At 44.5% G+C, this 25246-nt stretch overlaps 1 protein-coding gene across 1 annotated transcript in view; it reads left to right on the plus strand.

Moving 5' to 3' along the window:
* SASH1 (SAM and SH3 domain containing 1) overlaps positions 1-18083 on the plus strand; it is a 193251-nt gene extending 175168 nt beyond the window's left edge. Inside the window, 5 exon segments of the mRNA XM_073894060.1 lie at positions 258-371; positions 11015-11688; positions 11690-12127; positions 13404-13535; positions 14664-18083. Coding sequence (XP_073750161.1) covers positions 258-371; positions 11015-11688; positions 11690-12127; positions 13404-13535; positions 14664-14927 — 1622 coding nt within the window. The 3' untranslated portion in view covers positions 14928-18083.
* The last annotated feature ends 7163 nt before the right edge of the window (positions 18084-25246 follow it).

Raw genomic sequence — 25246 nt, forward strand, 5'->3', positions numbered from 1 at the left:
TGGCCTGAGTCATCCTCTGGGTAACTTAAAAGACTATATGCTCTCCCTCTGAACTTATCATCATGGTATACTTTATAAAAAATGTGTTCCGATCTCCTCCATTCATTTTTATTTCATTCACTTTAAAAGCGCTCTCTGCCAGAAGTTCAAGGCTTAAAAATGTGTGGGGATGGCATGATAAAATCGGGATGTGGTTGACTTTGAAACCTCTGCGTTTCCTTCCCCTTATGATTCCGTGCTGTGCGTTTACCTTCTAGGTAACAGCGACCAGTCAGGGTCTCAGGAGAAGCTGCTGGTGGACAGCCAGGGCCTGAGTGGATGCTCTCCGCGAGACTCAGGATGCTATGAAAGCAGTGAGAACCTGGAACACGGTAATGTCCACACAGAGAACTATGAGTGCGCCTTAATATGCAAGCCATTTGGGTCATTTATGACTCATTTTCTTCCTGAGCCTGAGCCATGCTTTGGGGGATACTGGCAACAGGGAGACCACTTTTTCCAGGATTACTGGTGCTTAAATAAGGTTCTTAAAAAGACTGAACATCTCTCAAGAAACTAGGCAATGGACATTTTTGAGAAACGAGTCTTCCATCCCAGTTCACACATAAATGAGAGTTTAAGACACTTGGGTGTCAAAGATAGGCCCCTCAACTTCCCGTTGCCCTGAAGCTCTCAGCGCCTTAGCCCCAGCGTAGGTCATGGAAAGGGCCGTGGGGTCTAGAACCGGAAGTCCTGCTCTTGGGGGCTTTGAACCCTGAATAGAGCATTTACAAGCCCAAGACTTTTTGGTCAAATGACTTCATTGCCTCTGACCCCCCTCACCACTGAAATAGTAAATGAGTTCCTTTCTTACAGACTGTTCTAAGAGCTAAACAAAGTAATGATATATTAATACCTAGCATTTGTAAAACACAGACTACGAACTGGGCAGTCAGCCCAAGCGCGGCGGCCCTCGGTGTTGGGACACTGCCCAGGGAAGCAGGCTTATTTGTTCTCTTGTGGATCACGGTTGCAGGCACTCCTTTGATGTACCACTGCCGGAATCTATCTGTTTACCAAAGATGACAATGCAAAAGCACCTAAATTCATTCTGAAATAAAGTAGAAAGACTGACTTTATCCAAACGGTCTTTGCTTCCTTTCTGTGGAAGCTACATCTCTGAATAAATATAGGCTATATGATTAAATCTTAAAATACTACGTTTTTGTTTTTAAAAAAAATCTCAAAACTTCAGGCCAGCTAGACATCACCCAACTACACACATCTAATATGGTACTTCCTTCTCCCTCAGAGAGCATGACTGGGGCTCAGTGATAGTCCCCAGACTTCACATCAGTAGGCCAGGCCCACCCATGGTCTCCTCACTGGAAGGAGAATGTTTTTGCCCGTAGTTGCAGTATGGAATGCCAGACTCACTGCAGATGACAAACACAGTCCAAATCGGTGGTTCACTTATAATATATCCTTCATAATTATACACACATAGAAGGTGTTCAATAGATAGGTTTTGGCACCACAGGAGCAGCCATAAATGTCACTTTGAAAAGCAGCATGACAGTATGCGAGCAAGGTATAAAATTGCCAGAAGTCCACAACTCACACCACAAAGCTCTTGAAAAGCAAGATGTTTTCAAAATAGGTGTGACTGTTTTTGTTCATCTTCTCTGTCTGGTCCACTTGACAGTTAAGAACATGGTATCTCCACCGCGCTCTCCCCCTCCACCCCCCCTTGCTTATTCAAATCTTAAACCAAGCTGTTCTGGTTCTCACTAGGGAAGTATTTCCATTGACTGCAGAGATTAATGTGAGGTGTGTTTAAAGGAGCCGGTGCTTGTTAGGCAGCCCGTAAGCCCTGCTCGTCTGTGGCGTCTTTGCCTTGAGCCACCTCTGCACTTCAGCTTTGATCTTTTTATAAATGAGGCGTCATTAAAAAGGACACTTTGAAAATACCTGATTTGAAAAGTACGATTTTCTGAAAAAGGAGGATTCTATTACCATGATGACCTCGGCAATAATCGCTTCCTGTCTGACTTCCTCCCTCCTAGCCGTTACTCCCAGTCGTTAGTCTCTGCTCCTCCCGACTGCTGTGTGAGGCAAATAAACTGCATCCAAAATACCTGCAGCTGTAAAACCTAAATTGTGTGTCTCATGTGTCCTTTTCTCTTCACAGCAAAAACCAGCATTTGAGTGCTGGGAGCTGTTAGGTCCTTAAGGAAAACAGTTTACCAGGTAGACCATCCATCAGGGTCACAAAAGCAGCGGTATTGTAAACGCCTCCGGTATGGCCTGAGTGCGGAGCAATTACTGAGACAGAGGGTGAGCTGAAGGCTACGCGTCTTGTTTCTTCCCTGTCCTACCGGGCAGGCAGTCGATAGGGAATTTCAGGAAGGCGGCTTATGTGGAGTGGGGTCCGATGCATCCCGTTTTATCATGGGTGGCTTGGGCTTCTGTTGTGGCCCCCAGGCTCCTCCTATTAGAGCAAGATGAGAGACAGCAGTAAAGGGTCCCCTGAAGTTCTGTCAAACACACGAAGACCATTGTGAAAAATGCCCAGGGTTGACAGTTTTTAGCTGTCGTTGGAATCCTATCAAGTAGCCCATGCGTTAAAATATTGAGCACCCACTGAAGCAAAGCTTTTTAAACTGCAGGTTGCAGTTTAATTAGTGGATTGTAAAATCAGTTTAGAGGGTCATGAACAGCAGTTTTGAAAACAGAATAGAAAATACCAGGGTGTGTTCCAAAGGTAAGACTGATAGTGTTATTGTAACCTTTGTTTCAATGTGAATGTCCCTCTCTGCATGTGTGTGTACTGGCTGAATGGAAAATGTGTTTCTTATTGTAGGTCAGAATTTAAACAAATAGTTTGCGAGCCACTATGGGCTCTCAAACCAGGGCGGGGGGGGGGCGGGGGGGCACACTTTAAGGAGGTACGCACTCTCAGCTACTCACCTGTACCTGCCTGATCCTGACAGCAATCACCTCCACCGGTGCCCCTCGGCACTTTGCTCACCTCACCCTAATCCCAATCTGATGAGCATTTTGGGGACCTCAAAATTTGATCCATGAACTGTGCCGAAGTGTTTTATCAATTTGGGAAGACAGTGGTTCTCCCGAGGCTGTTACAGCAGCCTCAGTTAAGATGGGACTGAAAACCCAGCTAGAGGACTTCTGGGAAGATGGCAGAGTAGGAGGATCCTAAGCTCCCCTTGTCCCATGGACACAACTTAGGTAACAGCCACATTAGGGCATCCAACCCAGAAAATAACCCAAATACGAGCAAAACAGACTTTCCAGTTAACTGTCGAGAGAAGGACATATTAAAAAGGTAGGAGGGGTGGAGACGTGGTCAGGAACCAAACTCCTGGCGAGACTAACCACAAACAAGAGGGACACCAAATGCACCGGAGAACAGAGAACAGACCCCACACCAGGCACCCCTAGACATGGGGAACCAGCAATGGAAGATGGCTTTGAAGACCAGTGGGTCTCGAGTTTGTGGGTTTTTAATAACCAGCTGGGCTTAACTCCAGGTACTTTGAAAATCAGTGGCTCAGCTCCAGGAGGGCCGAGGGGGATAGGAAATAGTCTTCACCCTTAAAGAGCTAGCATAACAAGCCTGCTGAGATATGGCATAGAAGCAGCAGTCTGAAAAGCACCTGGGGTAATCTCAGAATGGGTGCTGGAGAGACAGGGATCTTTAGGAGAATTCTCTAAGAACAAAAGAGCCAGCTGGTGCCATCATCCTCCACCCTCACCTGGACCACCTGCAGGAAACAGGGTGAACACTCTCCACCTACCTTGCTAACACCACGCACCCTGCCCCCGTGTTCTCCTGTGGACTTGCCCCATCCAAACCACCTCAGTTGGCAGGACTCCCTCCAAAGCGGATCTCACCAGGTCTCATCCTAGAAGCAGCTGTGGCAGGGACTGCCGTCTCTCCCAAGTGACTCCTGCCTCTCAGAGAGAAGATAACCACACACCCCAGCATACTCAGTCCCAGCAGCCAAACCTTATAACCAGCAGTGCAGGGCGAGCGCCCTGTGGATCAGTGTGTCCGCAGTGCTGGCAAGCACCTGGCCTGAGTGCCAGCCCTGCCCACTAACAGAAGCTTCTCAGGACGACACAGGGAGAACCCCCTGCAGCTGAGCATGATAGCAGCCCCTGCAAGCGGGGTGAGGGCAGGCATCTGGTCTGACTGCAGACACCACCCAACTGCAAGCCCATGACCACCCCAGACTGACTCTCAGCATAGGGATCAAACCCAGCCCACAACAGCCGACTGGACTGAAGGCAGATGAGGCTCAGCACAACAGCAGGGTACGGTACACGCAGTCCACATAGAAGACTGTCAAATTAAGACACCGCTGAAGCTCCTGGTTGAGGTGAACAGGGGACCACAGGCCTCTTCTTCATAAGGCTACATCAGGAGACATAACTGACTTTCCTAATAAACAAATGCAGAGTTAGACAAAATAAGGAGACAGAAGACTATGTCCCAAATGAAAGACCAGGACAAAACCACAGCCAAAGAGCTAAATATGCCTGATGAAGAATTCAAAATAATGGTCATAAAGATACTTACTGGATTTGAGAAGAGTGGAGGATCTCAGACCTTCAACAAAGATAGAAAATATGAAAAAGAACCAATCAGGGATGAACTCAGTAACTGAAATTAAAAATACACTAGAAGCAGTCAGTAGTAGATTAGAGGAGGCAAAGAATGGATCAGCAAGCTGGAAGACAGTACAGGAAAGCAACCAGGCTGAACATCAAAAGGACAAAAGAAAAAATGAGAATAGGTTAATGGAATAATCAAGCGTAATAACTTCGCACTATAGGGATCCCAGAAGGAGAGAGAAAAGGGGGGCAGAAAGTTGATTTTAAGAAATAATAGCTGTAGGGCGCCTGGGTGGCTCAGTCAGTTAAGCGTCTGCCTTCAGCTGAGGTCATGATCTCCAGGTCCTGGGATCGAGCCCCACATTGGGCTCCCTTGCCTTCTCCCTCTACCTCTGTGATCTCTCTTGCTCTCACTCTCTCTAGTAAACAAATTAAAAGCAAAAAAAAAAAGAAGAAGAAGAAGAAAGAATAGCTGAAAACTTCCCTAATGTGGGGAAGGAAACAGACATACAGATCCAGGAGGCAGAGAGAGCCCCCAACAAAATCAGTCCAAGGAGGTCAACACCAAGACACATAATAATTGGCAAAAAAAAAAAAAAAAAAAAAAAGACAACGAGAATTTTTAAAGCAGCACGAGAGAACAGTTAACGTATAAGGAAAACCCCGTAAGGCTGTATCAGCTGATTTTTCAGCAGAAACATTGGAGGGTCCAGAAGGGCGTGGCAGGATATATTCAGAGTGCTGAAAGGGAAAAAACAAAAACTTGCAACCAAGAATACCCTACCCAGCAAGGCTATTACTCAGAATAGAAGGAGGGAAAAAGCATTTCCCAAACAGAAATTCAAGAAGTTCATCACCACTAAACCAGCCTTACAAGAAACACTAAAGGGAATTCTTTTAGTCTAAAGGAAACACCCTAATCAGGAGTAAGAAACTTACGAAAGGAAAAAATTTCACAGGAAAATACAAACATAAAAGTAGATCAATCACAAAACCAGTATGGAGGTTAAAGCACAAAAGCAGTAAAATCAACTGTATCTATAAAAATCAGTTAAGTGATTCACAAAATAAGGTGTAAAGTATGACATCATACACATAAAACATGGGGGTGGGGGGAAAACATGGGGTTAATTTAGTACTTTTAGAATGATTTCAAACTTAAGTGACCATCAACTTAATATAGACTGTATGTGCATAGAAAGTTAATTTCAAACTAATGGTAACCACAAATCAAAAACGTGTAATACATAAAAATAAAGGGGAAGGAATCCAGGCATATCACTAGAGAAGGCTATCAAACCACAAGGGAAGAGATTAAGAGAAGAAAGAAACACAGAAGAACTGAAACAACTGTAAAACAAGTAACAAAATGGCAATAACTACATACTTAATAATTACTTTGGGCTGTTTTGTTTTTTTAAAGATTTTACTTATTGAGAGAGAGAGAGAGCACGCGAGAGCAGGCACAAGTGGGTGAGGGGCAGAGGGAGAAGCAGACTCCCCTGAGTAGGGAGCCCGACATGGGGCTCGATCCTGGGACTCTGGGATCATGACCTCAGCCGAAGGCACACACTTAACCGACTAAGCCACCCAGGCGCCCCAGTAATTACTTTGAATGTAAATGGACTAAATGCTCCAATCCAAAGACATGGGGTGACTGAAAAAAGCAAGACCCATCTATATGCTGCCTACAAGAGATTTATTTCAGACCTTTACACATACAGAGGGAAAGCGGAAAGATAGAAAAACATTTACCATGCAAATGGAAGTGAAAAGAAAGCTGGTGTAGCAATATTTATATTGGAACAAATAGACTTTAAAACGAACGGTGTAACAAGAGACAAAGAACACTACATAATGATAAAGGGAACAGTCCAGTAAGAGGATATAACAACTGTAGAAATTCATCCACCCAACGTGGAAGCACCGGAATACATAAAGCAATTTAACAGACATTAAAGGAGAAGTTAGCAGTAATACAATAATAGTAGGGGACTTGAACACCCTACTTACATCGATGCATAGATCACCTAGACAGAAAATCAACAAGGAAACAGTGGCTTTGAATGACACATTGGCTCAGATAGACCTAATAGATATATTCAGAACATTCCACCCAAAAACAGAATACACATTCAAGTGCACATGGAACATTTTCCAGAAGAGATCACATGTTAGGCCACAAAACAAGTCTCAATAAATTCAAAAAGGTTGAAATGATTTCAGGCATTTTTTCCAACCACAAAGGTATGAAACTAGAAATCAACCACAAGAAAAAATCTGGAAAGGGCACAAATGCATGAAAGCTAAATAACATGCTATTAAACAAAGAATGGGTCAACCAAGAAATCCAAGAGGAAACAACAAATACATAGAGACAAATGAAAATGAAAACACAATGGTCCAAAATCTTTGGGATGCAGCAAAAGCTGTTCTAAGAGGGGAGTTTATAGCAAGACAGCCCTACCTCAAGAAGCAGGAAAAATCTCTGACATCCTAACCTTACATCTAAAGAAGCTAGACAAAGAAGAGGAAAGCCCAAAGCCAGTAGAAGAAGCAAAGGTTAGAGCAGAAATGAATGAAATAGAGACTAAAAAAAAATGGAACAGATGGAATAAGGAGCTGGTTCTTTGAAAAGATCAAGAAAATTGGAAATCTTTAGCCAGACTCATCAAAAAGAGAGGACTCAAATCAGAAATGAAGGAGAAAGAACTGACGCCCAGAAATACAAAGGACAAGAGAATGTTACGAAAAATTATATGCCAACAAATTGGACAACCTTAACCTTCCAAGACTGAATCAGGAAGAAACAGAAAATTTGAAGAGACCATTTACTGGCAATGAAATTGGAAGGCAGTTTTGCTCACCACTATCCCATCAACAATGCCACTAGCAATGATACTGAATCAGTAATTAAAAAAAAAAAACTCTCAACAAGGGGCGCTTGGGTGGCTCAGTCTGTTAAGCATCTGACTCTTGATTTCGGCTCAGGTCATGATCTCAGGGTTGTGAGATCCGGCCCTGTGTGGGCCTCCATGCTCAGCGTGGAGCCTGCTTAAGATTCTCTCTTTCCCTCCCTCCCTGACCTGCACATGTGCAGGCGCTCTATCTCTAAAAAAAAAAAAATAATAATAATAATTAAAAAAAAAAAACTCTCAACCAAAAAATGTCCAGGACCAGATGGCTTTACAGGTGAATTCTACCAAACATTTAAAGAAGAGTAGAGGTAGCTGGGTGGCTCAGTTGGTTAAGCATCCAGCTCTTGATTTCCGCTCAGGGCATGATCCTCGGGGTGGTGGGACTGATCCCTGAGTCAGGTTCCATGCTCAGAGGGGAGTTGGCTTCTCTCCCTCCGCCCCTCCCTCCACTCACACTCTCTTTCTCTCCAAAATAAATAAATCTTTAAAAAATATTAAAAACATAATTACCATATGATCCAGTAATTTCACCACTGGGTATTTACCCAAAGGAAATGAAAACACTAATTTGAAAATATATATGTACTCCTATGTTAATTGCAGGATTATTTACAATAGCCAAGATATTGAAGCAACCCATGTCCATTGATAGATGGATAAAGAAGATGTGCTATATATGCACAATGCAATCTTACTGAGCCATAAAAAAAGAATAGAATCTTGCCATTTGCAGCAACATGAATGGACCTAAAGGGTATAATGCCAAGTGAGATAAATCAGAGAAAGACAAATACCATATGATTTCACTCACATGTGGAATTTAAGAAACAAAACGAACAAGAGAGAGACTGTTAAGTACAGAGAACAAAGGGGAAGTGGATGGGGGGATGGGTGGAAGAGCCAAAGGCGATAGAGTACACTTGAGCGCTGAGAAATGCACGGAATCGTTGAATCATTGTATTGTGCACCTGAAACTAACAGAACGCTGTGTGGGAGCTCTGCGGGAACGCTGTGCGGGAACTATGCGTGAACACTAGAAAACCCGCCACTGGAGCACTAGGGCACAGCCACCCCCGAGTTCCAGTAAACGTCTAAGTCCTCCTGTAAGTCCTGAAGGTTATTTTCTTTCCTGTTAATAACCTTTCCACATCCAAACGTCTTCAGGAATTTCATTCTCCAAACTGTTTTTGGATTGGTAAGGATTTCACAGATAACACTGACCGACTTAATGCTCAAAAGAATCCAGGTGCACCTGCTGAGGAACGATAGAAGCTGGCAAACCATACTTCACCGGCAAGGTGAACTCAGGGATCTTTCCAGTATAAGTAGAATGTGGTAGTGTAATCTATACACACAGCTTCTATTCACAGTTAAAGGGAAGGAAAGCCATATATCTAAAATTTACACTAAAATGGTTTTAAGAATTCTCTATTTTAACCAATTTTTACACTTTATGTTTAGCAGGATATGCTTTATGAAGAACTATTCCCCCTTTCCATTTTATCTGTGATAACTAATAAAATGGGACCGTAGTCAGTATACTTAGGAGTAACAACAGGCTGACATTCTCCATGTAACAATGAAATAATAACCTATAGTGCTTAGCATGTTGCTAACGCACAGGCAGTGGGATCTGAGGCCTCACATTATTATACATAAGGGAGGACCGAGGCCATTTGACCATGCCTCTGCTTTGCCAAGTGCAAAATACTTAATATGTTGATTTGTGTCTGATTTAAAAGGATGGGGCCGGGGCGCCTGGGTGGCTCAGTTGTTAAAGCAGCTGCCTTCGGCTCAGGTCATGATCCCAGGGTCCTGGGATCGAGCCCCGCATGGGGCTCCCTGCGCAGCGGGAAGCCTGCTTCCCCTCTCACCCTCCCCTTGCTTGTGTTCCCTCTCTCGCTGTCTCTCTCTCTGTCAAATAAATAAAATCTTAAAAAATAAAAATAAAAAGATGGGGCCACTAATAAGTCTGTTTGAGGTGGCTCCCATTCTTATCCATCTGTCTTAGTGTCTGGATTTATGCCTGACATCATACATTTAGTCTTATCAGTTTGGAATGAGTGAGTTTGGTAGAAAACTGGAATCCTGGAAGGAATCTGGTTTTCTCTGCTGATAATGGCCAATCCAGTAGTAATGTCACGGTGCCCTGGCCTGTTCTCCGTGTTCCTTTTCCCTCAGTTGTACGGCACGCACCCAGAGGTTTTATGAGAGAATGTCTTTCATTTACCCAAAAGTACCCATATCCAGGTTCCTAGAATAGGCACCATCCCTACTCCTCCTTCCTAATCAAATCCATCCTTTACCCGATGTCTCCTTACTGCTTTTTTATTGAAAGGCTGAGATTGCTTAATGGGGAGATGTCGAAATTCTAAATTAAAATATTTCATTAGAAGTGTTTACTGAAATAATAGACCAGGAAGAAAGCCTTTAGTTACAAGATAGTGGTCTTTCAGAGATTAGAGCCTGCCATTGCTTTGTACCTTCCAAACCTGACATGGGTTTAAAATTTTTATCTTTTTCTGTCAGCCTGGAATAGTAGGATCATCTGGAGTGTTCTCAGGCATTTCAACCCATCGTCAAAACACACATCAAACATGGGGTTAACCAAACTATAGCAAGGGGTTAATTATGGGATGTATGTGTGTGTGTTAAAAGTACTGATGAAAACTAAGCATTTAGCACAGGGCCTGACCACACAAAGTAAATTCTCTCTAAAGCTTATCAAGCAATACTAGCAGGTGACCTCCACTAACAACCATCAAATTAGTAGATGATGTCTGGTTAGTAAGTTCAGTTATCAGCCTGACAACTGATTTTAATCAGGGTTGTTGCTCCCCTGGAAATTAGAACCATATCAATATTTTATAGATTGTCTCAGGCAAAATACTCAGAAGCTTGTTTACTTACTTGTACCAAGGTTGGTTGACTTGTTTCAAGGATGCATTTACTTCACAGACACCAACAAACCAGCAAGAGGGGAGAGCTTAGCGGGAGGTGTACTTTGAGAGTTCCGTGGTCACCAGTGAACGTTAGGGGGGCACTGACAGAATTCAATCCACCGGCCCTTCGCAGCCCTGATCTCAGGAAATTGTCCTCCCTAAACAAAAATCCCGTCGTGTGGTTTCTAAACGGGGTACTCCGGATGATCAAACTCTTCTACACTGATTGCAGATAGGAGCAGACATTAGGCCTAGATTTATTTTACTGCCTGACACAGCCTATTTCTTTTCCTCATGACAATTTCAGTCTCTACGAGTCCATTAATAAATCTGAGAATTCTTTCTAAAAATAAAAATGGGGCCATAATAACCCTATCTCACCCAATGCCATAAATGGTGATTTTCCTGTCCTTGGTATAATTCAACAGTAGGACACAGGAGTTGGAGATTTCAGTTACGTTAGCACATCTTTACACATTAGTTTGATTTTGTTTTTTTTTTTTTTTAAACGACTGTAAAATATTTCTTGTCTCACAGGCAAGAGTCGGAAGCCTGGCCTTCTCTCTGTCAAGTCGTCGGCAGAGTCCAGCTTAAAGTCTTTCAACAGGAATGAGCTGGGCAACTACCCAACCCTGCCTTTAACGAAGTCCGCCGACCCACTGAAGCAGGGGGAGGAGGCCAGGCTGGGCAGTGGCCGTACCCCGCACGCTTCCAAGTGCTGTGAGCAGCCATGGGGGACTGGTTTGAACCAGAATCGAAGAAGCCTCCCTGTTTCCATCTGTCGGAGCTGTGAGACCCTGGAGGGCCCCCAGACTGTGGAAACTTGGCCCCGATCCCATTCCCTGGATAACCTTCAAGGAGAGCCTGCTGCTGAGAAGGATGTGCCTGGCAAGGTGACGGACCCCTCCCCTCAGACTGTACCACAAGTGCCACAAAAGACAACGCCCTCCATCGCAAAGGTTCAAAGCCCCAAACGAGATCCTGCTGTTGACAATGCACTGCTACTGACCCAAAGCAAGAGATGTTCTGAACCTCAGAAGACCGCTACTAAGAAACCGGATGGCTCAATAGCAGCCTCTTTGCGTGGCACATCACCTCCTCCGTGTTTGTCCCAAAACTACGATGCTCAGCCTCCTGGAGTTAAACACACTTTAACAAGGACGCCTCTGGAAGGTCACAGGAAAGGACTCGATTTTGAGGGCACATATTCCCCCCCCGGGCACCAAAGAAGGCCTAGATGCCGAGCAGAGGGGCCCCGAGGCAAGAGCAGAGGCAAAGCATCCTGCCCAGCCACCGCCTGTTCCCGCCAAGAAGAGCCGAGAGCGCCTGGCCAACGGACTCCACCCTAGCCCTCCTGGCCCTGACGTGCCAAGCCTGCCCATGAAGAGGGGCAGCCCCGGTGACTGTCACTCGCCTCCGGCTTCCAGGCCTCCCTCAGGACAGGAGCCTGGCAGCCCCCCGAGTGCAAGACCACCGCCCTGGCTCTCTGAGCTCCCGGGGAGCACAAGCCTCCAGGAGCACGGCGTGAAGCTGGGCCCGGCTCTGACCAGGAAGATCTCCTGCGCTCGGGGAGTGGATCTGGAGATGCTCACGGAAAACAAGTTACGAGCTGAAGGCATCGATCTCACTGAGGAGCCATACTCAGATAAGGTACCAAAGGCCTTACGGGCCTCTGCTTCTTTAAGTCAGGCAGCCAGGTGAGAAGAGCCGCCCAGGGGCCCCACGGAGCCCACCTGGCTGCAGGGGCCCCGCTGACATTGGGGGAGGGGTGCGGGGGGGGGGCCAAGCCGGGCCCTCTGCTGCCGGGTGCCAGGCGCTGGGATGAACGGGAGCCACGTCCAGATGAAACACAAATACAGCCTTGGACTTCTCCTTTCTCCTTTTTTCCCCCCTCTTCTTTTGTTTATTTTTAATTTTTGGCAGCCGTACTTTGCAGGGAGAGCTATCAAGCAGGACTACAACTGGTTCCAGAAAGGGCCGGCTTAGTGGACAGTCCTAAATTGCAGTTTCAATGTTTTATTGAACCTGTATGTTTGTAGATGTTAACAAATCCCCATTTCATTTCCTGTTTGTAAAATGGGATTAATAATCTGCATAACTACCTTCTGCAGGTATTATTAGGAGCAAATAAATGTGAACACACTTTGGAAATTACAGAACCCCTTTCAGACATAATTATATGATATGGTTATCTGTATGAGTAACGGAATGATTATGAGATCTCCCACTGTACCAAAAACACTGCAAAAACTCATTTAAACTCATATAATGAAAACTCATTGCTTATTTGAAAAAAAAAAAGAGTAGATCTACCAATACCAAAATGATTTTGAAGACAAATGATAATAAATGTAGCTGTACATTATTCCTAGAAATGCGTATTCTGTGATAATGCATTCCTGGGAGTCCTGGTTTTAAAATTCTTTGGACCACAAATGCCTTACAGTACGATCCTCCACCCCTTGCTCCTCCTCCTCGATATTCAGTGAACAAACCCCTCAGAATGGTAAGTAGTGAGAACTGTTCTCTACATAAGTGCTGGCCTCGGGCCCGGCGGTGTAAAAGAGATTCAGCGCAAACAGTCGGCTCCCTGTAGGGCGCAAGTGTGCCCTGCTCCCCTGCAGCTTAGGAGACCGCAAGATGATCCGCTGGAGTGAGGTGAGGTCCTTGGCTCAGATAATACAAGACGATTATGTTCTGCTTTACTTGACGTTTCAAAACATTTTCCTAGAGCTCATCAGTACCAGAAAGATCAAAGTGTAAACACATTCTCTCTAAAACATCCATCCTGACTATAGATATAGTCACTTCAAATGAAATGATACTTTCCAGTAGCTACCGGTGCCTTATCCTACCTTGTGTTTGCTGTTGTTGAAGAAAAAATTCCCTGCATTCCTTGATGTCACGTTTTTGTTCTCCCCTGCAGCACGGCCGCTGTGGGATCCCTGAAGCCCTGGTGCAGAGATACGCCGAGGACTTAGATCAGCCCGAGAGGGACGTCGCCACCAACATGGACCAGATCCGTGTGAAGCTACTGCGGAAGCAGCACCGCATGGCGGTGAGCGACGGGTGCTTGGGGTCCCCCCCACCCCCAGCTCGGCTTTTGAGTCCATTTAGTTAGAGCACCGAATGATGCGCGTGCTGGCAACCACTAAGTAGGCCTGGGCTCACGGCTGTTATCAAAAGGAAACACCTGGAGGGAAAGGAATATATAGCCTACAAAGTTTTAAAAATACAGTTTTGGAAAGAAGGAAAAATGAAAACGATCCATAATCCTAGCACTATGAAAAAGTTTTTTAAAAATCTTGTCATTTATCTGCACATACAATGAATGTACAGTTTTGAAACCCGTTTTCAGTGATCAGATCATGAATCTGTTACTAAACATTCATTTGTCTTCTCAATATGTCAGAATGCTCTAGTAAATGTACCCTCATTTAGCCAATCCTATATTGTTGAAACATTTAAATTTTTACCCAACTTATTATTTCAAAAAATGTAGTAAAGGATATAATAAATCTTTGTATAGACTCCCAAGGTTAATTTCTGAGTATATATTGCTTTAAGGGGGTTTGCTTACACAAGCCTGCACAAGATCTCAAGGGATTTGCACACTTGTTAGTAGACTATCTTCCTGAAAGAGAAGTACTTGGTCTTTTCAGAAGTTGAGTGTAAATGTCCATTTCCCTACCCTAGCCAACACTTGGTATTTACTGTATTTTAATTTCTTTATAACTACATTGATGAAATATTTAATTTCCTGGTTAATGTAGATTCAAAGTACAGTGGAAAATCTGTTTTATAAAAACTCTGACCACGGAGTATCTTGCCTGGCACACTACCACACAGGCCTGCCTCTTGAAGCACCTAGGGATTTCCTTGACAAGCAGGTCACCAGCAGACAAAATAGCAGGGTCTAGAAATGCTTACAGTTTGGAGACTTGGGGACATTATTAGGGTTAGATCTAATTCCAAGTACTTTCTAGAACCTGAAAAACTTCCTTGAAGATTTGTCTCACCTTTGAGAAGCTGAGAAAGAATTCTTGGTCTTTTGACATCTCATGGCCCGAGTACTTTCTAATAGTCTGGCAGGGTCGGATTAGAGTCATGTTCCTTTTAGGTATAGAAGGAGCCCTCCGGCAGCCTGTGTCAGGTCTTTATAAAATTGCTTTCTTTATTTGTCCAGATCCCAAGTGGTGGACTCACAGAAATCTGTAGAAAGCCCCTCTCTCCCGGATGCGTTTCTTCTGTGTCAGACTGGCTGGTCTCCATCGGTCTGCCCATGTACACCAGCACCCTCACTGAAGCCGGGTTCAGCACACTGGGCCAAGTGCCTTCTCTGTCCCACACTTGCCTTCAGGAGGCCGGCATCACGGAGGAGAGACACATAAGCAAGCTCGTGTCTGCAGCCAGACTCTTCAAACTGCCACCAGGCCCCGAGGCCATGTAGCCAGGCCCATAATGGAGCTCCCTGGACCAGAGCCACCCTTTCACTGTGCTTATGCTAATGCAATTCCTCCTCGGGACATGCAGACCAGATCCAGAAGAAAGGCCTAGTGTATGGCCACACAGAGCACGAAACCTTGGCACAGGACCGATGACCCTCGCTTCTCCAGAAAAGCCCCCTCGAGGAAATTGGTGTGGTTCTCTTCGACCCCCAAAGAAAAGACAAGCACTTATTTTTATTTTCAGAACACAGAAGAACCAGGATGCCAACTTGCCACACATGCTGCGCCTCCAGTCTGTCTTGGCGCGCTGGGGGAGGGCTGGGAGCAGAGGGAGGGCAGCCGGTTTCATGTCTGAGAACGCCCTTGCCCTTCCGTGTGTCACCCTGCAGGATACCTGAGGGCCAGACGGGCTTTAGCTAGGCCAAAGTGACAGACTCGGGAGTTCATTGTACACTATTGACCATGCCTGTTTGTTCAAAAGTAAGAAAATCTGGCTGCACTAGGGAAAAAAAAAAATCCTATTCTCCTTTAAGTAAACAAGAGACATTTTAATAATTGCTTTCTAGCAATCAGCTTTTATTTGCCTTAATATAAGCTTTGAAGCAGTTATCCTAGTGTTCACTACCCTGTAACCATAGTTTCCAGTCTTCAGCTTAGACTGCCATCTAACATGTGAGATGTTTTCAGCAAAAACAAAACGAAACAAAAATGGGCTTTTCTAATTGCCTCACTTTAACATGGCTCATTTTGTAGCGGTGTTTATCAGGCACAAAGTTCATGTTGGCTTTCAGTTTTTACACTAACTACAAATCTAGTAAAAAGCTATCTGAAATTCTGAGATCAGGTGTGTGTGAGTGCATGCATGTGCGTGGGTGAGTACGCGCGCGCGCGTGTGTCTGTATAGTAACTACCTTCACTTTAATCAGTTTAGTTTTGTTTACCACGTTGGTCACCGTGCTGCAGTATTGACTTGGACTCCTGACCACGTCCATCCCAAAATTCAGTCGTCAGCTAACAGATTAGCTTTGCAAAGTCATTGTAAGGTTGAATATTTCAGAAAGATGTTTTTAAAAGGGAAGCGGTTTATAAGATATTTTAAAAGGTTTTTTTTTTCCACTTTTAATATTCAGATATCGTTCTCCTTCCTTATTGAGGTAATTCTTTTAATTCGGATAAAAGTTCATTTTGGAGCCAGACAAACCACGTTAGCCATGTATTAAGTTAACATTTGCATCTTTTCAATTGTTTTCCAACTGATTGTAGTGTTTTCCATCCTCTTTTAGTCTGGTGTCTGATTTTTCTAGCACATAGAAATTTAGGCAACTAAAAAAGGTTTCTGTTGCTTACTAAATGAGTTTCCTTTACATTCTTAATCATGAGAACTATTTTAAGCACTGAATGTGATCATTTACAATAGAAACACTTTGAACACAAAGCCTTGATCAAAAGCTCTTAAACATTTCATCTACTCATTAAAACGATTTCCCTCGGGGGGTGGGGGGGCAGTGATTTCATTTACAAAGCCATCTTCAGCATTTGCTCTCTGTACTTGGATCCAAGTTTCTGAGGTAAAGGATGTTCTCAGGTGATATATTTTTTTCATGCTTTGGTACACATTTAAAAAATAATATGTCTCTTCAACAATAATATTCACCTTCTATAAGATGCCATGTGAAGAAGTTGTGGAAATGCAGAATAAAAAGCTCAAGCTGCCAATTTTCTACTGAAATCTTAAGAACAGCCCATTTTTGCCACCTTGGGTTGTGCACACAGCCCCCGCAGAATGTAACTTGGCCGCAGGGCTACCTGTGACCACGCCGCTGAGGTGTGTGTCTCACGCTGTGGCGGACTTGGGTGCGGGAACACGCGCTCCTCATCCAGCTGCCCAGTGCCTTGGCCTGACCTTCCGTGATCCTGCTCATCGTTTAAGCTGACCATACCCAAGTCACGAAATCTCGGTAATAGAGGAAGAAGAGAAATCTTGCGTGATATTTCCCAGTGTTAGTTCATTTTCAGTGTAAGATTTCCATTTCAGTAAAAGTGGCACCAGAAAAGGTGAACGTTCTGGAGTTGAGTTTTTTGAGAATGCCAAACCATATTTTTGTCACTCTTCTTTGGAAGTCATCACCTTTGCATAGAAAAATCAAATTCAGGGACCATGAATGATTTTCAGCGGGAAGATCTTCCTAATAGGAGGGGGTCTGATGAGGTTTTTACTTTATTGTGCTTTAAAAACAAAAACAAAAAAACAAAAAAAAACTTTTTTAAATTGTATTTGTTTGGTGTTCTTTTGCTTTAAACTTTTAATTTGATCCTAGAAAAGTCTGAATGTTTGTGTGTGTGACATTTGACTAAGGTGGTTTAGGGGCTGCCTGTCAGAAGACAGGTGTTAGGCATCAGCAATATCCGGTTTTAATCAGTTGCACTTGGTACAGAATGTTGAGAAAGGATGAAAAGTGTAGTCTTTGGAAAGCACAAAAGAAACCTAGAAAGGCAGTTTGGCTCAGGTAGCTACACATCCGTTGTGTGTAATTTTTACTTTAAAGCTGTCTAGAAGAAATGCAGCCAGCCCCAACTACTATTTACATTCCCAGATAACCAAGAAGCAGATGGATTTTCATGGCCTTCCCTTAGCAGCCCTTTTCTCTGTCCTGATCCCTGGTTGTGGGTGAAATTGGAAATTACTAGTCTATTGCAAACCAGTTCCTGACATAGCAAAATTTGCTTTCATGACTGCAGCAAGAGAAATCCGTTCACCAAGTCAGTGCTGCATGTGTGTACTGTATTATTTCCAGAAAATATAGTAGTCGGAGTTCGAGTTATCTTGATTTTAAATCGATAGAGAAAACAAACTGTCAAGTTATATAACAACTAACAACATTGCACTTTCTGTATATGAAATCAATATTTAAATAACTTATTTTTCTCCATTGCTGTTCTTAAACATTGTAAGTAGCTGTAATATACCAGTCCCAATATGTCCTTGCGATTGCTTCAGCCCAGGAAAGCTGTGTATTGTTTTAAAAATTGTAAAAATTATTGTGATGATTCACTTAGCAAAGAGAAAGGTGGACAGAAGGGTTTTCCTATGTATCAAAACTTGTCTATAATTGTCATCTATGTACCTAGAAAAAAATAAATTTCTTCAGTTGACTATGCCTCTTTTGTTGTTCCTTGCTATTTCAAAGATGAACGGAGTAGAAATGAAAGGTAATTTACAAAGTTTATACAAACATTTGAAGAGTTACTTCTGCTGCATCACCGTTTAAAACTCGCTAACACACACTCATTCTCTTTGCCAATTTATTGTTTTTTCCCCAAATACTGCATAATCAAATCCTATAACCACAGCATCTTAGACCAGAAGGAATTTTGGAAGTCATCTGTAGTCTAAGGCCATCAATTTTCAAATGAAGAGCCTGAGTCCATGTAGGTGGTCGACTCACCCAGTATCATACAGTGAAATGGTAACAAAACCCAAAATTTTAATTGCGAGAAAAAAAATCTAGGTTGGGATATTCTAGAAATTGATTGACTTGACAAAAATCATTTTTCAATATTGGTGTATCACAATTGATACAAAAGCATTTTTAATTAGGAGGGGCTGTGTAATAAAATTTGAGTGGGTAATACCCACACTTGAGATTTAAAAAAATAAAAGTTAACCGTCTTCCTTCCTCCCAGCCACCTATTTGTCATTGCAGGTGAACAGTAGGACCTGTTGGCATATCTTTTCGAACTGCTCCATGTATTTACAAATATAACTGCTTATGTAGTTTTCCAAACAGGAATGATGGCATATTCTTCACACTTCTTCACCTTGATTTTACACATTCACTGCATCTTGGAGATCTTTCCATGTCACAACTCCTCCATTCTCTTAAAGGCTGCATAACATTCTGTTATGCCAATAATTTAATCACTACTCAGTTGGAAGGACAGTATCTCGCAGTTACAAAAAAGCTGTTAGGAATACCCTTGTACCTACGTCACCTAGCATGTGGAATTGTGTTAAAATTATGTGTATTTTAGATTTTGATAGAATATTTTAAATCCACTGGTGGATTTCATTAAAGGAAGTTTTGCCACGATGTTTTATTTATCTTACTCTCTACCCCCAGTCCATTTTGTAAATGGGGATATTTCACATATTGTTAGTGTGGGGGTTCATCTGAAGTGCACTGTTTTAAAGAACTAACCGTAAGTCTCCAAGGTTACTTATCTCACACTGACTCCTAAAATTCAACAGTTCAGTTCAAAGAAGATACTTTTTTCTTGTGATCTCTAAGAAACCTTTGACCCAACCTTGGTGGTAGGTGTTTGTTCTAGTGGCAATGCATATATGGACACTTAGGTTGCATTCACTTAGAAGTTACAAAACACATACATTTGATTAGGGCATGGAGAAAACAGAAGGGTGGCTGTCGTTCTCCAACCACAGGAACCATTCTGGAGACCTCAGAGTGAAGGCTCTTATTCTGAGCTAGGAGGACCCACTCAGAGCACACTGTACGCAGTCCTTCCTTGGAGGATGTGTGAGCCTGAGAGGCACGATGCATACTCGCTCAGGTGTAGGTCAGGACCACGGGCAGCTTTATTTGCAAGCATCCCCCTCACACATGCCCCGCCCAACACTACACCAGAGAAAAGGGGATTTAGCTCTCTGCTCGCGTGCCATTTAACAAGCACCTGAAGGTCCTAATCAAACCATGTTTGAGTCCAATGTGGAAAGACCCCGGGATGTGTGTGGGAGCCTCAGCAGTTAAGACCAAGCTGATTGGACTTCACCACCTTCCTGTTCATTCTCAACACCTGGGTAATGAATACGGTCACAGCCATGAGAGAAACGTCTGCAAAGAGCTGTGGGAACCAGAGGAAAAACTGACTCAGTCAAGGAGAGAAAAAGGTCAGAGGTAGCTAATGTGAGTTTTAACTGTGTGCCCGTGTGCTAAGAGCATTAGACTCAGAAACACAAAGTCTTGAAAAGCACGAGAAAATAACTGAGAAATTATCTCCTGCATCTCCGGACTCCTGATCCACTTGCCTCTCATCCTGACTGGATCTCTTTTCCCCCATTCAATAGATCACTTGGAAAACCATCCATTGGGCCTCCTCTCTGGACCTTTTTTGAGCACAGTTGCAAACTCCCCCACATTCTCACCTCATTTTTCCTCCTCACTCCAGCCATGACTATAGAGAGGTGTCCCTCCATCTGTCTAATCCTTCCGCTCTTGCTCAGGATCCTGTCTGGGGACCCCCTCAGCCATCACACATTCCCTCACTTCTCTGTAGCTTCCCTGAACATGTTTGCCAGCCTGGGGCTTTGCTTTCCAGGCCTATCCAAACTCCCCTTTTTTGGATAATCACACTGCATTTCTGTTGGGAGAACTGCAGTCCTCACATTTCAGGGGTTCCTGGTACAACCTTTAGTCATGGTGTCCCCCAGGCGGACAGCTCTTGCCAGGCCATTCAGCCTCCATTACCACAGAACTGGGCTCTGGAGTTCAAGGTCAGGCACAGAGGAGCATTGGAACTGAATTGTCTAAACGTGGTGCCCAGGAAGCTCAGCAATGGAGGTCTTCCTGTCCTTTCCAAAGCTTGTTCAGCCTTTCTTTTGTTTGATTCCTTATGCCATTGGCAATCAAACATCTCTTCTCAGGCACCCCTAACATTTGAAAACTAAAGAGTCCCATTTTGAACTTCCCAATGAGGCGATATTAATGGAGCTGTAGGGAAAGGCTAAAGCTACAACTTGGCCCCAGGTCCTCCACCGACAGAGCCCATCCATCTCCAGCCACTCACAGCCCCTTTTCTGAATTAGGCTGATGTTGAAAGGGGCAGACGCCTCCTGTTCATCCCCAACTGATGGTGAGCATAGAGTCGTTAATATCATTTTGGGCTGGAAGGAAAACATCAAACTTATGATAAACTGGCTAAGGAGAATCCACACGTGGGTTCTGAAGAGCTGACTGTGGTCCCTGGGGTACCCTAGGGCTCATCAGCAATTTGAAAATATGTGCTGTAAGCCTGTCTTTAAGGTGCAATGGGAGATGCAAGGTAGTGGTGTGTAAAACACCTAAGCACAGAGAGATTTTAATCTCATCAGGGAAACAGGTCATGTGAAATATGGAGAGGACTGAAAATAAGGAGACAGTGTGGCTCTTCCATGAGAACAAAACAAAACACAACTGGACCAGCAGAGAGAAGAGTGGTTTCTCTCCTGTCCTGCAAGTAGGCATTTCGAGCATCTGCTCCCCGTTATTTGGGAGGATTCCTCCTGGGGTGTGAGGTGCACAGGCTGGAGTGCCCCTCGGCCCCCTGCCCACAGTGTGCGACACAACTCGGGCTGCACAAGCCGGCCTGATGCTCCACCTGGGTCGGGATCTAGACCTACCAACGCAAAGACCTGCGCACAAATCGGGCTCACGGCGTCGACAGTGGGGTGCTACCCGGCCGGGATGTCCTGGCCTTGCTGCCTTTGCCCAAGACCCACCGTGGCTTCCTGCTTTCCAGCCGTGGCACCTGCCTGGGTTCCAGTCTGTTGGCTGGTCGCCCGGTCTCCTGCTGACCCTCCGGCGCCCGTGACCCTGTCTCCTAAAGCTGTTTTCTGTTGCTTTTACCAAAAATACTGACTTCTGTTAACCTTAAAAATAAAACTGCCAGGTATTTTACCGGCAAAAGATGGGTTTACCTGGGAATAGCAGAGAACTGCAATCCAGGACAAACACACTGGGGCAAAACCATGGGCAAGTCCTTAGCACAAAGGAGATGGATGCTCTTCTACAGGGAAAGCGGAGAGTCGGCGGAGGTGTTGCGAACAGAGTCCATTGGCGAAAACTGGGAGTTGGAAGCATAGCGGCTTCTTATTGGCTGGGTTGTGACCGTCTCTCATTGGCTGGGCTGTTGCCAGGGGACGAGCAAAGCCTTTCTTCCTCTCGCTGGGTAGTAAAGGAGTTTGCACCTGCAAGGGGCATCCCTTCCCGTTGAATTTGCAATTAGCCGCGAGTGGCAGGGCCTGGGAGCTCTCCTTTGCCAAACCTCCCGGCCCCATTCTCGTGAGGTTTCCTTTAATTAATTTTCACACTTCCAAGGCCATCCTATTTGTAGGACATTTCCTCATTTCTACTGTATTACTAGCTCTCTGAAAATAAGTATGCTTATTTATCTTTCCTGGCCTCAAGAGTTCTTGACACTGACAGCTCTTCAGGAACGGTGTAGCTAACCGGAAAAAAAAAAAAAAAAAAAGTAAAGGCATCAAATGAAGACTCTTTTTTGTCTGTGTGTTTTACTCCTGGCATTGTAGTAGACGTCCGATTCAGTATTGTTGAAAGAATCTTGCCTTTGGAGTCACATTAAATTCCACTTCTTACGTGGAATTCCTCGGGGCTTCGGGCAAGTCACTTAATCTCCCCGGGCCTTAGTTTCCTAGCTTGCAAGCCGGGACAATAATTCCTACCTCGTTGGACTACTGTAAAAACTAAATGAGACACTGAAGTGGGAGATAAGTCTTTTCAACAAATGCTACTAAAACAATTGGATATCCACTTGTGAAAAACTGAAGTCAGCCCCTACCTACTGCACATCATATACAAAGACGACCTCAAAGTGAATCATAGACCCAAATGTAGGAGCTAAAACTAGAAAAACTCTTAACGAGAAATAGGAGAGTAAATCTTCATGACCTTGGATTAAGCAAAGGATTTTTGGAGATGATAAATAAAAGCACAAGCAACAAAAGAAAAAATAGATAAATTGGACTTCATCAAAATTAAAAACTCTTCTGGGTCAAAGGACACCATCAAAGAAAGAAAGAAAGAAAGAAAGAAAGAAAGAAAGAAAGAAAGAAAGAAAGAAAAAGTAAGCCATAGAATGGGAGAATATATTTGTAAATATAAGAAATGTAGTGCTTTTAACTAAGAGGATGCTGATTGCAACAAAAACAAACTACCGTCCCAGCTATTTGCTATTAGCTTGTTAGACTAACCATGCCTCGTCCAGCACCATCTCATTTGTAACATTATGCTGGTTTCAGGTGGGCTCCAGAATAAAACCAAACAATAAAAATCAGAGACTATATTCTGCTGTGGAGGTAACATATCATGCTATAATTTCTGTAAGAATATTACACATTTTAGTCTTAGGAAGCCAGTTCTACGGTTTCTGGAGAACTGGAAGGCTGCCCCTCGAAATGTCCTCTGGCCCCTCCCCACCCCTCACCTCAAACATGTAACACTATTTGTCCTCTGATGGGTAGGAAGCAAGAATAGGGGGGTAGAATCAGTTGTTTATTAGACAAAGCACCATATCGAGTGCTTGAGGCAATTTACGTACTTTATCATTCAGTCAACTCCAAGTGGTCATTTATTATTATCTTTATCTCACCAAAGGTAAGCCCCATGACAACTGGGACTTTGTTCTATTCCTGTATTCCCACATCCAGCACAGTACCTGATACATGGGGGTGATGAACAAATATGTCCTGAATAACAAGGCTCAGAGAAGTTGAGACACTTCCGAAGACTGTCGCAGCCAGTCAGTAACAGGACTGAGATTTGAACACAAATCTCAGAGTATGGTCATTATCTCCAGCGACAACTCCCCCACGAAGTCCCTGAACTCTGCACATTCAACTCCCTTCACAAATAGACATCTTAACCTTAATACATCCCAAACTTTCAGGTGCCCAGTTCAAAACCCTTGGCTATCCTTGACCTCTCGGTCTCTCAGCCTCCACCTGCAGCCTGTCAGGAAATCCCACTGCTTCTGCATTTGTCACCTCTCCAGAAGCTGGCCATGTCTCACCACCTCCCCTTGCTACCTCACTGTCCGAGACACAGCCACGGCCGCCTCTGGCCGGGTTGTTCCCCAGCCGCCTGCTCTCCCCGCCCCTGTCGCCAGTCACCCTCCCTACACCATCTAGCTCACAGCGCTGCCTGAGGGACCGCAGGACTGAACGTGCCCCTCAACATTCCCATTTCGAAGCCCTAACCCCCACTGTCATGGCCTTAGGAGCTGGGACTTTGGGAGGTGATTAGGTTTAGATGAGAGCGTGAAGGGAAGCCCTGGGGTGGGATTAGTGCCCCTACAAGAAGAGGGAAACACTGCAGGGCTTCATCTTTCCACCATGCGAGGACACAGTGAGAAGGCTAGCCTCTGCATGCCATGGAGAGGGTGGATCCTAGACTTTCCAGCCTCAGAACTGTGAGAAAATAAATTAATGTTGTCCAAACCACTCAGTCCATGGTGGGTTTTTTTTCAGATTTTATTTATTTGAAAGAGAGCTCATGCACAAGCAGACCCCATGCTGAGCACAGAGCCCGACGAGGGGCTTGATCTCACAACCCTGAGCTCATGACCTGAGCTGAAATCAAGAGTTGGTCGCTTAAGCCACTGAGCCACCCAGGTGCCCCATGGTGTTTTATTTTTTGGCAGCCTGAGCAGACTAAGACCCTGTTAAAACATAAGGCCGATCATGCCACTCCTCTGCTCAAAACCCTCTAGTGGCCTCTTTCTTTAAGAATCAAGGATAAATTCTTCACAGAGGCCGACAGGGTTCTATGTACTCATCCCCTTTTCCTATCTGGTCCCCCCAAACCCCACTATTATATCCTTCCAGTTGGCTAAGTTACCCATACCGGCCTTCCTTTCGGTCCTCAAATCTGTCAGCCTTGTGCTTTGGGCCTTCCTAGGGTGTTTTCCTCGATCTGGAATGACTGGTAGAGTCATCCCAGCCTGGGAGCATGACTGACTCCCCCCCCCCCACCTCCCTCCTACAGGTCTCTGCTCAAAGCTGACCTGGCAGAGCCCTATCCTGACTCCATCATCTTAGCCTCACCTTTGCTACCACTCCTGATTCCCTTATCTGCTCTATTTTTAGCGGTAGCACTGATCACTTTCTGACATACTACTTTATTTCTTTTTCATGGCTTATTATCCATCCCCTCCCGCTACAATGTAAGACCCCGGACTGCACAGGCTTGCTCTTGGATGAACTCCGGAGCCTCTGCACTTGACACACTGTATTTGTTGAATGAGTGACTGCCCCCGAATCACGAGTTCTTGAATCCTGAATGTTAAAACTGTAGAGGATCTACTTTAATCTTCTGTTTATAGGTGAGGAGACAGGACTCCGAGAGGTGACAGGAGTGGTTGAGGTCATACACGGACGGCTGGTGACAGAGTAAATCGATAAAGAGGCAGATCTTCTCCACCTATCAAAGGCTCTACTGGGGCATGTGACATCTGTGGCTTAAAAAAAGGTTATCAGAGCAAACGCAAAGATGCCCAACCGGCAGCCCCTACCCTTGCGGAGGGAACAGTC

The sequence above is a fragment of the Callorhinus ursinus genome, unplaced genomic scaffold (genome assembly GCF_003265705.2).
Source record: "Callorhinus ursinus isolate GAN/ISIS: 27379988/994484 unplaced genomic scaffold, GSC_fseal_2.0 scaffold6, whole genome shotgun sequence".
Lineage (NCBI taxonomy): Eukaryota > Metazoa > Chordata > Mammalia > Carnivora > Otariidae > Callorhinus > Callorhinus ursinus.